General features: G+C 54.0%; 1 protein-coding gene across 8 annotated transcripts in view; it reads right to left on the reverse strand.

Annotated features, from left to right (window-relative positions):
* Positions 1-3,168: 3,168 nt before the first annotated feature.
* The window catches only part of ADCY3 (adenylate cyclase 3), an 89,109-nt gene continuing 75,207 nt past the window's right edge, over positions 3,169-17,070 (reverse strand). For 3 of the 8 annotated variants that reach the window (XM_039531446.1, XM_039531445.1, XM_039531447.1), the window contains 10 exons: positions 16,139-16,226; positions 14,995-15,111; positions 11,544-11,803; positions 10,974-11,055; positions 9,951-10,109; positions 8,002-8,148; positions 6,865-6,984; positions 6,579-6,705; positions 4,934-5,058; positions 3,169-4,265 (listed from right to left, as the gene is read on the reverse strand). In XM_039531446.1, the coding sequence (XP_039387380.1) occupies positions 4,083-4,265; positions 4,934-5,058; positions 6,579-6,705; positions 6,865-6,984; positions 8,002-8,148; positions 9,951-10,109; positions 10,974-11,055; positions 11,544-11,803; positions 14,995-15,111; positions 16,139-16,226 (1,408 nt within the window). In that variant the 3' untranslated portion in view covers positions 3,169-4,082. The remainder of the gene's footprint in view (positions 4,266-4,933; positions 5,059-6,578; positions 6,706-6,864; positions 6,985-8,001; positions 8,149-9,950; positions 10,110-10,973; positions 11,056-11,543; positions 11,804-14,994; positions 15,112-16,138; positions 16,227-17,070) is intronic. The other 5 variants (XM_039531448.1, XM_039531451.1, XM_039531452.1 and 2 more) reach the window with 2 other exon arrangements.

Raw genomic sequence — 17,070 nt, forward strand, 5'->3', positions numbered from 1 at the left:
ACATCCTTAGCCAGCTTGAGTGTTCCCTGGAGCCTGATTTCTGTTTTGTCTAATTGTAAATGACTTGAACAAAGCTGCACCTATTTCACGCAGACCCTTCCACAAGTTTGCCCCATAGCCTTAATTTCTTCCTGTTTCTCTTTGTGTGACACTACAGAATTTTGCTCTCTCCTTGGTGTTTATATTCATGGTATAAGTAACGAAAGGTACGATGGGCTGAGGAGTCCAGGAGCAGCCATACGTGAGGTGAGAGTGAGGCTACAGAAACAACAAACCAATTATTGTCTTGCAGGTGCATTTTTCTGTCACTCAGTCAGCACAGTTCTTGAGGTAGCAACAGACACGAACACCAGCCAGTCAAATTGCACCCCTCTCCCCCACTTAATCAACAGGGCTCTTTGACCTAGCAGAAGGAAGCTAGGGATGTCACTTAAAGGCAAGGGCAGAAAGCCTGATCTTTCAGGATCTCAGCCAGCCCTCAGCGAAGAGCAAGCAGGTCCTTGCATGCCACCAGAGCCGTGCGCTGTAAGGACATAGATGGAACATAGAGGTCAGACCACTAGCATGATAAAAATGCTGCTGGTGTTGCTTTGGGTATGTCTACACTGCAGTTAGTCACCTGGGGATTGGCCTGTGCCTGCTGACTTGGGCTAAGGGGCTGTTTAATTGCGGCGTAGAAAGTTGGCAGCCCAAGCGCTGGGACCCTCCCACTTCAGAGTCCTAGCCCAAGCCTGAACGTCTACACTACTGCCCTGTAGACATACCCATAGGCAAGAGGGGTAGCAGAGGCTGTTTGCATTGTTTCTAGTACTGCCGCGTGGGCAGCCGCAAGGCCCGGAGGGAGACCCATGCAGTCAGTCTGTTCCTGAGTGTGTTTGAATTGCATAGCCCAGGGGCTCAAACTTTTCCAAGGGGCGGAGGGGGGGGGGACTAAACCTAAGGAAAGGTTCCTTCTGAACACTCCTGGTGCCATCATAACCCTGTGGCATCTAATGCGATTACTTTGCCATGTCATGTCTCTAATTCATTGAACAGTCTCCAATGCAATGAGTGTTTTGCCTTGCTTGGAAATATTAACTGCTCTCCATTCTTTTATTCCTCTCACTCCCCTGCTCATGCTTCTGTGAGGCCTCTTCCCCTTCTCATCTTTGTTCCATATCCATATGTTCTTGCTCACTGGTGCCATTCTCCCCAGCATCCATTGCCCAGCCATCTCATCTTCTGCTCCCCTTAGTCCCTGGATCATGCTACTCTATTCGTTTTTCCCCTAGATGTTCCTCGGTAGTAGCTGATTCCTGTTTCCTTTTCTTCACAGTAGCCCATTTGAGAGGGAGCTATGTTAGTCCCTCCTTGTTTCCAGCAGCTTTACGGGCGCTTTTCAGTGGCCGCAGCTGTAGAAGCTGCTGGGGCCCCCAAGGCGGTGGGACTAGGACAGTGTGACCAAGGCTCTCCCAGGCCACTGCAGCCTGCAGTGTGGGGACCATGCAGCAACAAATATTCTTGAGCAGCTCTTCCCAGCCCTTGTGAGCCATCCTGCTGCCTAGCACTGTTTTGGGGCTGGGTGAGGGAGACCCAGCAAGCCTAAGGCCCAGATCATTGAAGTCAATGGGAGTTAGGAGCCTAACTACCTTAGGCCCAGCTCCTCCAAGTGATTTGCACAAAGTCACAGAGACTCTGAGACAGAACAGGGACTTGAACCCAGATTTCCCCACTCCTAGGCATGTTCTTTAACAAGTAAACTGTCCTCCTCCTCCCTCTGCTCTGGTGGTGGATACACCCACTTTGCACAGCTGTTAAGTGACGATACAAGGCCATGTTGCATGAGACCCACACTTCAATTGTGGCTGCATCAGTCTTGACATTCTTAAGCACAAATTCAGACCTGGTGTAAATGGTCATCCCTCCCCCTGAGCTCAGCAAAGCTGCACCCACCTATCGTAGGGTGACATGCCCAATGGGTGTGAATTTCACTTGTTTCTCACGCTCCCAAGAGCAGGCACGCTACAAGCTATGCTCCTTTTCATAGAATCATAGAATCATAGAATTCAAGATCAGAAGGGACCATTATGATCATCTAGTCTGACCTCCTGCTGGATGCAGGCCACATAAGCCGATCCACCCACTCCTTTAGCAAGTGACCCCTGCCCCATGTTTCGGAGGAAGGCGAAAAACCTCCAGGGCCACTGCCAATCTTCCCTGGAGGAAAATTCCTTCCCGACCCCAAATATGGCGGTCAGCTGAACCCCGAGCATGCGGGCAAGACTCTCCAGCCATACCCTCTGGAAAAAGGTTTTCTGCGTCTATTTAGAGTATGACCAACTAGCCCTTCGTTTACACCACCACTGAATCTGGGACTGGGTGATGTTCCTGACAGGGAAACCCACCAGGGCTCTGCTCCAGTGGATAGAGTCCCATGTGAAAAATCTGCACCCCTGAACAGTGTAGTGAAGCTGGACTAAAAATCCCCGTGTTGCCAATGCTAGAACAACTGCCTTGTTCTTCCATCGAGCTAGCGCCCTCTTCTCGGGGCGATGGATTACTTCTGCCGGCAGCAGAAAGTCAGCTGTGCTGCTGCAGCGTTTGACAAGCCCTTACGCTCTCTTGCAAAGCCCCCTGGGCACTAACCCACATCTTTAGGCCCCCTGAATACCTTTAAAAATTGGGCCTCTTTCCCTTAGTTTCCACATCTGGAAAGGAGCTAATGATACTTACTGCTGTGAGATGCTTGCTGACCTCCAGCTGAAAAGGCATTATACACATGCTAAGTACACCTACCCCGATATAACGCTGTCCTCGGGAGCCAAAAAATCTTACCGTGGTATAGGTGAAACCGCGTTACATCGAACTTGCTTTGATCTGCTGGAGCGCGCAGCCCTGCCCCCCGCAGCACTGCTTTACCGCGTTCTAGCCGAATTCGTGTTATATTGGGTTGCATTATATCGGGGTAGAGGTGTACGTGTATTACCCTCTCCTAGTAGCTTCACAGCTCAGAGATTGCATTTACACTACAGGAAATGCATGTGGGGATTTGTTTTCCCTTCCAGGCTGTGTTTGCGCAGAGCCTCTCATGGGGTGAGGCCATGAGGCACTTGCCCATCCAGCAGCCCAGGCCAGGGCATGGACGTGTTCAGGACAAACTGGACACGGACTCACTGTCCTTTAAATTCAACGTGTTCTATTCAAGAAACTAGAGAAAGAATTACACTGTGTTTGTTTTCAAACAGAATAGTGGATGAAGGTTTTAATAAAACAGTCGTGTTCTTTGCCAATACCTGTCCATCTCTTCCTGAAAGCGACAGCAAAGGTGACAACAGCAGAGAGCGGAGTGCAAGGCAGTAGCGGAAAGAGAACTCCGCAAAATAGTCTAACAGACACAATTAAAAATATAAATGTCAATCTGTATCTTTTTATATATATATTTATATATTTGAAATACACAACATTGGTTTTTATTTCTTTACCTCCAAGTCAAAGGAAATATTGCACTCTCTCTGATCTCCTAGCTACGGTGGCATAGGGCAAGGATGAGCATTGTGGGAACTAACAGAAAACCCAAGTGCTCTTGTTTTAACTCTCCTGGCACACACCAGAGATTTTTTCCTCTGACCACCCACCCTGAGTTTTTATCTCTTAGCAACAAACACTAAGTGGAGGCTGGGTCTGTGGCACTAAATTAAATCCAGGCCACCTGCCTCTCTCGATTACACTAACAGGGTACACAGGAGCCTACTGCAGCTGGGAGCGCTCCTGAAATGCTGTGTGAGGCTTCCGCCTTCCCAGCAGCCAGACCCACATCAGCACGAGAGTGCGTGTGTGAGCTGTAGGGGGATCAGATCAGTCCCTCCCCTATCTCCCTTCTGCTAAGCTGCAGATGGGGAGCTGAAGTCAAGCAGACCCCTCTAAGATAAACCTCCAGGAAAAAAGGAGCAGGCCAGGGGTTGGTTTCTCTTAAATCTAGACATTGGGTTGAAAGATGTTACTATCAGTCTTGTTTCTAGAGTGCTGGGCACTCAGCTGCTTGTCTCTCGCCAGTGGGAGGCACTGGACTTCATTTGCTAGTGGGAGCACGGAGCCCAGCTCCATCATGAGCTGTCAACCACCTGATGGGGAAGAGTCACTGAGGAGCCATTGACGAAAGAGCCCTGCTTCTCCCGGCCCTTGAGGAAGAAGGTCAGCAGCTCCCCTTTGCCTTTGACGTAGATGGCCCCCCGGCGCATAAAGCGGAAGCCGTACTCCTTCAGGACGAGATGGGTCTCCTCCACCACCTGCACAGATGAGCAGACACGGGGCGATGGGGTGCCAAGGCAGACGTGACCGCGCGGCTGCTTTTACTGGGCACGGCCCTTGCTAAGGGCTGTCACATCCCCTCACTTGCTGCTTCCCAGTATAACGCCTCGCCTTCGGCTTGCAGGCTCTACCCCGGGCATGAAGCGTTTACAGCGCCCCTTTCATTCACGGACCAGCTGGCACTTTGCGTAGAGCCATCTGAGAGGTTCAGTGACTTCATGGTATAGCCGACCCGGGAAGAGTTCAAGCCCCTAGGTCACCCATTACACTTGGTATCTCTACATCTGCGTTTGCGCCCCCACACCTTTCACTCCGCCCAGTCTCTGCTCCCTCCCACCCCTCGCGGCTTGCTTCCTCGTGTCCGCACTGGCCTCTCGGCCCTTAGGCGACCTCATTATCCAACCCTGGCTCTATCAGTGAGCGCCAGTGCTACACGCACTCGCTCTTGCTGATACGTCCCACCACCCTGCTTGTCAAACCGCCAGTGCTGTCTCCTAGGCGCTGCCCCTTTCTCCGTGTCTGTCGGTGCTACGCTTATGGTTACCTGGGCGTTTACATGCCACCCTCCTATTTTACTAGTTCACAACTTCCATCTCAGCTGATGCGGGGCCGGCCTGGCGTTTCTGAGGGGGATGTGCTCACCCACCTGGATGTTCCCCATCACGCCCGTTGACTCCATCCTGCTGGCCACGTTCACCGTGTTCCCCCAAATGTCGTAGTGTGGTTTGCGGGCGCCGATCACTCCTGCCAGCACCGCCCCTTTATTCATGCCTGCAAATCGGGCACAAGGACACCCTGACTTTACTCCCTGGGTTGTGCAGTGGGGAGGGAGCCCTTGCCCTGGGTGTGGAGAAGCACAAATACCCAAACATACAGGGCCCCCACCCCAGCATCATCCACAAGACATAGGGCAGGTGCATGGCACCCTAGAAGTTTTTCTAAAAAGCAGCGTTTGGCTGAAGTGGCAAGTAGTGTCCCTGCCTCCAGCGGGAGGCCTGCTGTGACGATCCTTTCTCTGGGCCCGTCTGCTCCCCAGCCCCATGCTGCTGCTGGCTCCCTTCCTTTCAGCTACAAGCACCCAGCACTAGCGCCAGAGGGCTGGGGCTAGCAACTCCCCCAGTGCTCCTGCCATGCTAATGGTGAGATTCCTGGCAGTAACCAGCCCAGTGCTGGTGGCTGCGTCTTCATTCATCCCTGCTCTCCCCTTCTAGCTAAGTGGGTGCTTTAAAATAAATATATTAAGTCTCCTTGACAACTGACGGGGCTGAGATCAGCTCTGTGAATGTTTCAGCAGCCAATCGAGGTTTGGGGGTCTCGGACCCTGTGCTTCACTCAGGCCACGGAGAAACATGTTGATGGTTGATCTGTGGGACGCTGTCTGTTCCTGGGAATGGTGGATGCCATTGGAGACATGCTCTGGTGGGCCCATTACCAAGGCTCTGCCATTTCATGCCGCTGTGAATGCTACCACTTAGCGCTTCACAGCTCTGTACAAACAATTCATCCTTATCCCACTCCTGAGATCTAGCGACGTAGTATCAGCTCCATCTGGGGAAACTGAGGCTCTGAAGGGGGAAGCATTGTGTTCACAGCCTCACAGCAAGTCACTCTCTCAGGGCTGGGATTAAAATGTGAGTGTCTTCGGCTCCCAGGTCCCCACTCGAATCACAGGATAGCACTGCTGCAATGAGTGCTCAGCCATCCATTCTACGTCTGCATAGGCCCGGTCAGGACTGAAGGAGACCCTGTGTGCTGACACAAGCCAGTCTGGGAGCTAGGGAGAACCACAGAGTCTTTCTGTGGCCAGCAGCCACAATAAAGAATCCTCTTGATATATGGAAATATACCTATCTCACAGAGCTGGAAGGGACCTTGAAAGGTCATTGAGTCCAGCCCGCTGCCTTCACTAGGCAGGACCAATTTTTGCTCCAGATCCCTAAGTGGCCCCCTCAAGGATTGAACTCACAACCCTGGGTTTAACAGGCCAATGCTCAAACCACTGAGCTATCCCTCCTGATAGTCACTCTGTCACGTTGCTGCTCACCTGGAAAGGGTCGGGGGGGGAGTAACGGGCTAAACTAAAGGCCTTGCCCTAAAGGAATGCACAAATGAAAGAAAACAAGACACAGCTGTTTCAGTGACAGCCCAGTGCTCTGCATGCAGGGATCGGAGCTGAAGCCCATCTCCGCTTGCTGGGCCGGTTGGGTCTCAGAGTGCTGGGGTGTGGATACCCCCATTCAATCTCCCCCCCAGTCAGCAGACTCCCGTCATTCCCACGGAGCAGCACTTGCCTATTCGGAGCATGAAGTTGTTGAAGGACTGGTAGTTAATGTTCATCAGGGTCACTTTCATGGCTAAGGCAAAGTCGGCCAAATCAGCTAAGTGCTGCCAACGCTCCTTCTCCGAGAGCTCCTCTTTCTGCAAGGACGGTGCAAAGCAAAGGGCAGAGGTTGAGGGTGGTAAAGAGACCCTCCCACACCCCAGGAGACAGTGATCAGCCTGTCCCAGTCCCCTTTCTCCATCCTTCCCCGTCAGGCCTGAGTTCTCAGACAGCCCAATTCACCTCCCTTCCTGTACCTTTATGGTGTTATTGTAGCCATTGGTATTGACATCGGGGGTGACTCCAGAAGCAGCCATGTAGGTGCTTCCAATAGTTTTAATCTTGGTGATGCACCGGAACTGGGGATCGTCCAGGAGCTGTGAGATACAGGAGACAAAGCCATAAACACAGGAGGTGGCTGGAAAAACAGCTCAAAGGCTGAGGAGTGGTGAGGTTACAGGGACTTGTGTCAGGCCAATATTAGCTGTAGTTACAGTCGAATCTCAGTTACAAACTGACCAGTCAACCACACAGCTCATTTGGAACCGGAAGGATGCAGCCAGGCAGCAGCAGAGACGAACAAAAAGCAAGGACACTACAGTACCGTGTTAAACAAACTGCTTTGCCAAGGTACGGAAACGGTTTCTGTGCTTGTTTCATTTAAATGAAGGTGGTTAAAAGCAGCATTTGTCTTCTGCACAGTGAAGTCTGAAAGCTGTAATCAGTCGATGGTCAGTTGTAAACTTTTGGTCAGAATGACCCACATTTCAGAATGATGAACCCCCCCCTCCCTTCCCAAGCTGTTTGGAACGCTCAGGTGCTACTGTATTTAAAACAACACTGACACCTGGTGGCTGGTTAGCAGAATCACAGGCTCATTTTACCTACTGATGCACCTGGCTGCAGGCTTCTTCTGGAGAGGCCAAACCGCATCCTGCAGCCAGTGGGGCTCTACACGGGGAGCACAGTTACCCGCACCTTGAATCTGGACATGCAGCTCATGGATACCACACATCCCAGCAGGCACTGCTCTCTCTGGAAGCAAGTGGGGGCTGCTCAGAACCTGGTGGAGCATTGCATGCTGGGATCTGTAGTCACCAGGGCGTGAACCTTGGTTCCAGATGCACTGGGCAGCAGTAGGGAATGCACATCTGGACAGCTGGCAATGGGAGACTAGAAGGTGCTGGCCCAAAAACTAAGGCTGCTTACAGCTGTGCCCAGTTCCAGCCAATGGCAGTCTCAGCGAGGGGCAGTCGCAGCTTGGCTGGGAAAGATCTCTGTATGCCAGTGGGGTGGCCTACATTTCATTGCCAGCCCACACCCTCCCAAGTGCTCCCCTGAAGGGCCGGCGTCCGACTGGCATGGGGGAAGGCTGGCGCCTGGGCTGGACTCACCGCGTCGAAGTCCGAGATGATCTCGTTGAGGAAGCGCAGGCACTCGATCCCGCCGTTGTTGATACTCTCCTCCGTGTAGAAGTCAGCGAAGTTTGGGAGGGAGGCAAACATGACGCCGATTTCGTCGTACGACTGGCTGTACAGCTCCTGCGGGACCGGGAAGCCGGCCTGTCACTCAGGCCTGCAGCGCACTCTAGTGTCGTGCACTATATTAGCTGTACCCAGTCGGGAGAGGACACCCAGCGATGACACGGCGCCAACTCGCTTCTTAGTCCAGGGCAGCCTGAGCCGCCTACTGGGCTCACCAATTCTGTACAATGCAACTGCTTCTGCTACCCAGCTCCTACCTACCTCCTACCACAGCCCCAGTCGCTCTAGCACGGGGGTTCTCAAACTGCGGGTCGGGACCCCTCAGGGGGTTGCAAGGTTATTATGGGGGGGGGGGGGGTCACGAGCTGTCAGCCTCCACCCCAAACCCTGCTTGCTCCAGCATTTATAATGGTGTTAAATATATACAAAAGTGTTTTTACTATGTACGGGGGGAGGGTCGTCACACTCAGAGTTTGCACATTTAAGGGTATGGCTACACACTGCAGTTAAACACCTGTGGATGGCTCATGTCAGCTCGCAGGTTGTGGCCTGGGATCTGGTACCCCACAAGCCGAAGGGAGGTCCCAGATCGCAGGCTCCCGCCTGAACCCGAACAGCTCCCCTGCAGTTAAACAACCCCCTTAGCGTGAGGCCACATCAGCTGACATGGGCCAGCCGCAGGTGTTTAACTGCAGTGTAGCCAGTCCCAAAGCGCCCCTGACAAAACTCCTCCCAGCTTGGTCACCCGGTGAGCTCCCCCGATCCCCAAACTCACCTATGCACCCCCTGGTCAAGTCCCTCCCAACTCCCATTGGGTAGGGCTGAGTAAGAGCAGTGGGCACCCCCCAGCCAGCCTATGGGTCAGCATGCCAGAGCCCCTCTCCCAGGGCTGGCTGGGCAGAGCACAAGGGCTAGTGAAGGGATCCCCCGGGGGCAGTCTGGGTGCCCCCAGAACATCACTCACACCCAGACCTCAGGCCCCTCACAAACCCCCGTGGGGCCCTTTTTCACAGCTGGCCACACAAAGGCCGAGAGAAGTTCAGTTTTGCCCTTCGATGTGACTCGGAAAATGGCATCCGCCCCACTCAGCACAGGGGGTGTCAGCTCTGGCCCTTGGGAGACCCCCCCCATTTCACCGTGAGACCAAAACAGCCCCCTCCCCCAGGAGAAGAGAGCTGTAGTGACTGAGGTGGAGCCAACTTCACCAGGAAGGGCACCCAGCTTTTTAAAACTGGGGCACAGACCCCAGCCGTTCCTCTCAATCTGCCCATATGATCCTACACTCTAAGGAGCTTCTCTGGCCCTCCTCGTGCACAGTCATTAATCGATTTATCCTCACAGCTCCCCGGGAGGTAGGCAAGTCTCATCCTCATTTTACAGAACTGAGGCACAGAGATTAAGGGACTTGCCTCAGGTCCCCCACGGTCTCAGTGGCAGGACTGGCTGTAGACCCCAGGGTTGGGGTTGAGTGTCATGGTGCGTCTACACTGCAGCTGGGCGGTGTGATGCCCAGCTCAGGTGGGCGTACACATATGAGCGCAGCTTGAGCTAGCGCGCTGACAACAAACAGCAGGGTGGCCGTGCCGGCAGCTCGAGCTAGCCGCCCGAGTACATGCCTAGGATCTCAGCCGGGGCTGTACTCAGGCAGCTGCTCAGGACGCTGGAGCGAGTGCGTGGGAGTCATTCCCCCTAGCCCAGTGCAGGGAATGACCTAGCCCTATCTCTGAGTGCGGGGCCTAGGGAGGGTTCCTTCCACCTCTGATTTCTAGGATTCTCTGGCTTGGGCTGCGAGGCCAGTGGAAGGAGACTGGAAACTTCAGCTCTCCTCACGTCACAGTGTCTGGCTCGCCCGTCCTCACCTCGTCCCGTTTCTTAGAGCCCAGGAAATGCCGGGCCACGTGCTCCGGCAACATATTGGTGACCAGAGCCTCGTTCCAGCGCCTCATCTCGTACACCCGCTCCTTCTGGTCATGGACATCGATCTTCCACAGGAACAACGTCCTGGCCAGCTTCTCCACCTGCAGGCGGGGCAAGTGCCGCAGAGTCAGGCAGGGCCTCGCAGCGCTTCGGACACAGCGCCCTCCCCACGCGCTCACTGAGGTGCAGGGCTGGGGAAGAACTCGCTTACGGTACTGCGGGCATGTCTGTGGCACGAGTCCCGCCATCCAGTTCTCTGCTCTAACCACTCAACCCCACTGCCTCTCGCTGCCCCGCCCCCGTCTCCCCTGCACTGAGCTATTTCCTGCGGTGACACAGTCACTCCAACACCCACAGGTGGGAGCTTTCCAGGTCAGCAGGCTATGGGCTTCCTGGCTGCTGTGTGAAGGCAGCCCTTGCCGAGAATCCTACGCCTACGCCATCCAAGAGCCGTCCAGAGATCGCCTCCGGCAGCTAGGCACAAAACCGATGGATGTGGCTCCTGATGGATCTTTGGGACACTCACGGCTCCAGCCAGAGGGCAGGGCACTGGGAGAGAAAGAGAGAGAACAAAGGGAGGGGGGAGAGGGAAATGCAGATACAGGGGGGAATAAGGAGGTGGGGGCGGGAAACCGATCCGAACCCTTCCAGCTCAGTGCTGGGTTGCAGGGAGCTAGAGATGGGCTAGGAACCCCAAAGGAGAAGGGAGGCAGAGATGGAACATGGAAGAGAGAGAGGCAGAGGCGCAAGCGGCTTGGGAGGGGAGGGACGCGTGCAGGAGAGCTCCAGCAGTAAGAGAGAGAGGGGGCTCTGCACGGGCCAGGGTGAAAACACCCTCCAGCGGGGCAGTGCGGAGCAAGGTGGCCATGTGTCCCAATGCCCTGTGGGTGGCTGTGCCGGGAGAACTCTGGGGATGGCAGGAGGGTGAGGACAGAAAAGGAAGAGGAGCCGAGCAGATCACTCACGTGGCGAGAGAAGTAGTAGAAGCTGAGCATCATGATGAAGACCATCCCTGTCATGGAGTACTTGGAGGGGACCAGGGCGGACCTGCCGAGGGAGAGACGAGTGAGCCATGTTTGTCCCACCATGGCTGGGTTGCCTCCCATTCCATGGCAGCCAGCACACCCCTACGCCAAGGCCGGCACCCAGCAACCACATGAGGGCTTTGAAGACCTTCAGGGGGCTTTCCCCTCTCCCGCTGGCCCCTGCTAGAAGGATGCAGGGGCAGCTCCATGAGAGGCCGGACAGGGACAACCCAAACAGCCACTTGATGAAAGGAGTTCGTCCCGGTCGACCGCCACCTGAGAACGGCTGCCTTTGGACCGGCTGGGAGCACACAAGGGTTGCAGCCACTCCCCACGCCCCCACCGAAGCAATGAAGCGGCCACGGCCATGGGAGGAAACATCTCCCCAGGGGAGGGGTGGCAGGGCTGAAACTGGACCAAACCAGGACTGTAATAGGGAACAGTCCCACATTGCTCCTGGAGCACTGGCCGGTCCCTCTATGCCCTCCCCACCACTCCCAGTGCCCTTACACGTTCTCCTTGAAGCGTCCCTTATCGTACTCGTCGAAGATCTGCTGCCAGGCATAGATGTTGACCACGCCCACTGCCCCGGTGATCGTGACCATCAGGGTGAGCTTGACCATGTGGCTGACCTGCACCAGCATGATGGTGGCGATGAGGGCCAGCACGGCAATGAAGCTGTAATACTTGGGGTCCTCCACGCAGCCCCCCGCCAGCAGGGTCCCTGCGGTGCTGTTGCTGGTGCTGGAGTAGAACTGCAGGCAGCTGAGCTGTGCGGGCGGCAGAGAGATGGGCGAGGGGTTACAGATTGGTACTGTGACGCAGCAGGGAGCGGGGCGGATTGACCTGGGAATGTCCTTTAGTTTTACTGGGACTGTCTGCCTGGGGGAGGGGAGAGCAGGGGATGACTTTAGGTGAGGGACGGTACCTGAGCCAGGAGGGGGTGGGGCGAGTCGACACCTTTGCCTGGGAAACTGGACAAAGGGAGAGGGGGGAGAAGGGGGGGGAGGGAGTCGGCTGGAAGGGTTTTTGGTTTCGGTTTGGGGCTGGCTGGGAAGAGGCAGGAGACCCCAAGTCTGGGGTCTAAGATCCTTGCCCCCCAGAGGGACCTGGCTGAGGGGGCCTGGTTGTACCTACAACAAGCCCTGCTTGGGACTGTGTTCCTGTCGTCTAATAAACCTTCTGGCTGAGAGTCCCGGTGAATCGCAGGAAGTGGGGGGTGCAGGGCCCGTGACAGTTACCTACCAATGGCCAGACTGGGTCAGAGCAACGATAAGCAGAGGCTCTTATTTAGCCTTCAGAAATCTCTCTCCCTCCTTTTAAAATGGCTCAAGCCTGAAGTCCCAGCCCCCCTCAAAGTCAGTGCCCTGAGTATAAACTGAGTAATGGCGTTGAGCGCTCCCTGCCTGCATGGGATACGGCGAGCAGCAGCACCCGCGGCCCACTCCACCTTGCCTCCGGCCCTGGGCTGGAGAGGTCGGAGCGGGGAGCTGAGCTGCATGGCCCACGCAGTCCTTGTCAGCATGTCAGTTCCAGATGAGGTGGCTTTCCTTGCGATGTGGCTACCAGGGCCACCGTGCACTGGACTCCCACCTTTCCAGGTTTTCAAACAGCTCTCTGAGGGTAAGGGCTTGTGGTGTTCACTGACCTGGGCTCGCTTTGAGCCAGTGACTCAGGGATGAAAGGCTCCACTGCTGGTTACCATGTTTAATTCAATAATTGTGCCCAAACACAGCAGGACCTGTCCGTGTCACACAGATGGCCAGGTGCTATAGGAAACCCAGCCAAACGCTACAGAGCCTTCCCCAGGCAGAAACCCACCCGCCGTCACCCCTGCACACATCTGGGTACCGTTATCACCATTGACCATATATGGACCATGGCAAGAAGGCAATGGCTGGAGGAGGATCAAACCTCATGCTTCAAGGCATAAGCTGATAGGCAGCTGCAGGGCAGTGGGATGAGGTCAGGGAGGAGGAACCAGAATTGTGTCTAGATGGGAACTTGGGCCCTTATGAAGAATCTGTAGCCCTCGGAAAGTCCCGTTTCCCCCTTTAGGATGGCCGAGCTCGCGGCTGTAAAGCATGATGTGGTTGTGCCAGAGGTACCCATGCTCTGCCCCTTGTGGCAACCTGCCGGGAGCCCCGGGCTGCACCTGGTCTCTGTTAAATGTAGGTGTCTGGGCTGCCCGGCCCTTGGCCATGCAGCCGCTGAGACACCCTATCACGAGGTGATGCCGGGCTCTTAGGAGGAAGGCAGAGCATTGCATGCTGGGACATGTCCTCTCTCTGGCTCCCCGCCCCTTCCAATTAGTGAGGCAGATGCATGGCCCCTAGCTTTAGCACTGGAACTTTTAGGATCCCTTCAGCTGGTGTAAATGCAAACACTGGGTCTGATTGTCCTGACGGCCGTTTAAATCAGGGGTCCCTCAGTCACACCCAGTGGAGCGACACTGCTGCAGCAGGACTGTCGGCGTCAGGCCCTAGGGATTCGTCCATTAACAATGCTGCTAACAATATCTGGCTGCCGTCGATCTTTGCTGCTTTCGTTTAATGACCGGTAGGGCATGGTGCTCTGAACAATTATTGGCACACCCGAAACGGGAAGGTCAGAACGGACGTATAAACTGAGTAATGGCATTTTGAGCTCCCTGCCTGCATGGGACAGGGACAGCAGCCGTACAGGCAGGATGGGGTCAGCCACCCACACTGAGACGTTTGTAAATAGGCTCCGTGGTCCAAACGCAGCCCTGGCATCACACAGCCCTGATCCATGGAGAGACACCAGGGCTGCGCAGGACCCAGCGGAGCTAATGGGCCTCAACAAGTCATCGAGTCCAGCCCCTGCGCTGAGGCAGGACCATGTAAACCTGGACCATCCCTGACAGGGGTTTTCCAACCTGGTTTTAAAACCTCCAGTGATGAGGATTCCACATCGCCACTGGAAGCCTGTTCCAGAGCTTAACTGGCTTTAGTGAGGAAGGTTTTTCTAATATCTAACCTAAATCTCCTTTGCTGCAGATTAAGCCCATTCCTTCTTGTCCTACCTCCAGTGGCCATGGAGCACAACTGATCACCGCCTTTTATAACGGCCCTTAACAGCTGAAGACTGTTATCAGGTCCCCCTTAGTCCAGTTTTTTTAACGTTTCTTCATAGATCAGGTTTTCTAAAGCAGCGGCTCTCAACCTTTCCAGACAACTGTCCCCCTTTCAGGAGTCTGATTTGTCTTGTGTACCTCCAGGTTTCACCTCACTTGAAACCAGCTTGCTTACAAAACCAGCCATAAAATACAGAAGTGTCACTGCCCACTATGACTGCACAATTGCCGACTTTCTCCTTTTTATCATATAATTATAAAATAAATCAACTGGACTATAAATACAGTTCGGTGTACACAACAAGTCATTGCCTGTATGAAATTTTAGTTTGTACTGACTTGGTTAGTGCTTTTTATGTAGCCTGTTGTGAAACTAGGCAAATCTCGATGAGCTGATGTACCCCCTGGAAGAGCTCTGCATACGCCCACGGTACGTGAACCCCTGGCTGAGAACCACTGTTCTAAACCTTCTATCAGCTTTGTTGCTCTCCTCTGCACTCTCTCCAGTTTATCCACATCTTTCTTAAAGTGACACAGTGCCCCCGCTGAGGCCTCCCCAGTGCCGAGTACAGTGGAACACTTACCTCCCGTGTCTTACGGACGACATTCCTGTTAATACACCCCAAATGATATTAGCCGCTCTCACAACTGCATCACGTTGTTGACTCAATTTGTGACTCACTATAATCCTCGATCCATTTCAACCGTACGGCCCCCTAGCCAGGTATTCCCCATTTTCTACTCATGCATTTGATTTTGGATGTCGATAGACACTTCCTCTGAGGCACCCAATGGAGCGACCCCATGTGCTGATGTGAGGTGGCAGGGAAAATGGTGGCAGGAGGGAGGCAGGAAGGTTCTCACCATATCCACGATGTCGGCCATGGTGAGGATAAAGATGGCCGACATGGCCCATGTGTTCCGGGCCCACCGGGTCCTGTCGATCCAAGTGGAAAAGGCTACGAGTTTTTTGGGAAATACCTAGGAAGAGAAGAGGTTTTTAATGATGTGAATCTCAGCCCTTCTGCCCAGAGGCTATGGTGATGGGAGCCTTGTAAGTTCCTGGCACCAAGAATCCCAAAGTGCTTTGTCAACATCATTTCAATGGGAGTTAGAGGCCTAAATGCCTTTGAGGATGTGGGCCCAATTGTTAACCCCCCACATCACAGCATGGTGAGAGCAGTCTACATTGCCATCAAGTATCTCCAGAACCCCACTTTTTTTGGAAGTCTCTGGATGAAGGGTGCGCCTCTGGCTGAAATTGGGTGGCCCACAATCTCAGCTTTCAATTAGCTTTCTAGCCCTTACCCCTGTGAAGGAACCCTTCCAAACACAGAGCGGTGCTGCCTTCCTGAATCTGCAGACAGCCCGAAACAGAGGTGTGAACTGCCCCATTCACCTCAGCGGAGGGGCTGATCCCACAGCTGAATGATGAGTGTTACACTGTTTCAGCCCCAATCGCTTTAGGAGAAACATCCGGCTAAGGTACCTATGCAGCGTTGTTTCAGTACATTTCTGCTTTTGTAGGACTGATCTTTACAACATTTCAACAAATCCATGGTCACGAAGGACTTCACAGCACATGAAGGATTGGAGGAGAGGTCCCTCAATGGCTATTAGCCAGGCTGGGCAGGGATGGTGTCCCTAGCCTCTGTTTGCCAGAAGCTGGGACTGGGTGACAGGGGACAGATCACTCGATGATTGCCTGTTCTGTTCATTCCCTCTGAAGCACCTGGCATTGGCCACTGTTGGAAGACAGGATACTGGGCTAGATGGACCTTTGGTCTGACCTGGTGTGGCCATTCTTATGTGGAGATAGAACACAGATCCTCCAACTCCAAAAGTTCCTCTCTCTATGACCAGAGCTAAAGGGGACTCTCCATTAGCTATTAGCAATATGAGGCCTATGACACACAGTTGAGAAGGGCGGATTCCATCCGCTTCCACTGACTCCTTGGGAGTCGCGGGTGCTCAGCACCTTTCAGGAGAAAGTCCTCTGTCCTCTTACCCTGGGGAAAATGGCTGCCAGAGAGCAGAGAGTCAGGATGAGCAGCAGGATCTCTCCAATTACAAATGTCACATAATTGGCCAGCAGCCTGCAGAGAGAGAGAGAGAGTCAAAAACCAGCCCTGTGGGGGGTTATTCCAGTGATGGTGCTACCCACACAACCCAGTGGGTTCACACAGTACTCCGCTGCTTTTCACAGCAATATCAGGTTGCTGAGTAGGTTTCACTTGGTTTGGGACCACGAGCGTGAACGGCGCAGAGAGACTGCAGCTGGGCTAGGAAGAGCGGCAGCGCAACGCAAGCAGAGGACAGAAAGTAGCCGGCAGGTCACTTCCCAAGCTCATGTTCTCAAAAGGCAAAACAGACACGGAGCTAATATGTGCTGGTTGCAGCCAGTAACTAGACTGGCTACTCCTACAGCTGACGTGGAAGAGGTCTGTGTTGTGGATGACTCTTGGGGGTGTAATATATATGAGAGCAAGAGGTGGACAAAGTGCTAGCCTGGGACTCGGGAGACGAGGGTTTAATTCCCAGCTCAGCCACAGACTCGGTGTGATCCTGGGCAAATCACATGTCCCTCTGTGCCTCAGTTTCCCATCTGTACAATGGGGATAACAGGGCTGCTGCAAAGATAACTACATGAAGGGTTGTGAAGTGCTCGGATACTGCGGGAATAGGGCCTATATTAGTCCCTGAGTGTGCGGGGAGAAGAGGGGATGTTATTTCAACACACTTTTTAACTAAGCTTCCTGAAAATCCTTCCAACTCCTGTGAAAGCCTGGCTGGCTTTTCCGGCATCCCCGCACCCTGCAGCAACACCGTGGACAAGCAACATTTGCAAAGCACCAACAGTGGGCATGGTTCTGTGCAGGACAGACACCAAAACAAAGCCCCTGCTGGAAGGACCTTGCAGTCCCAAAGAGAAGGTCTTCG

This window comes from Mauremys reevesii, linkage group 3 (genome assembly GCF_016161935.1).
Source record: "Mauremys reevesii isolate NIE-2019 linkage group 3, ASM1616193v1, whole genome shotgun sequence".
NCBI classification, from domain to species: Eukaryota; Metazoa; Chordata; order Testudines; family Geoemydidae; genus Mauremys; species Mauremys reevesii.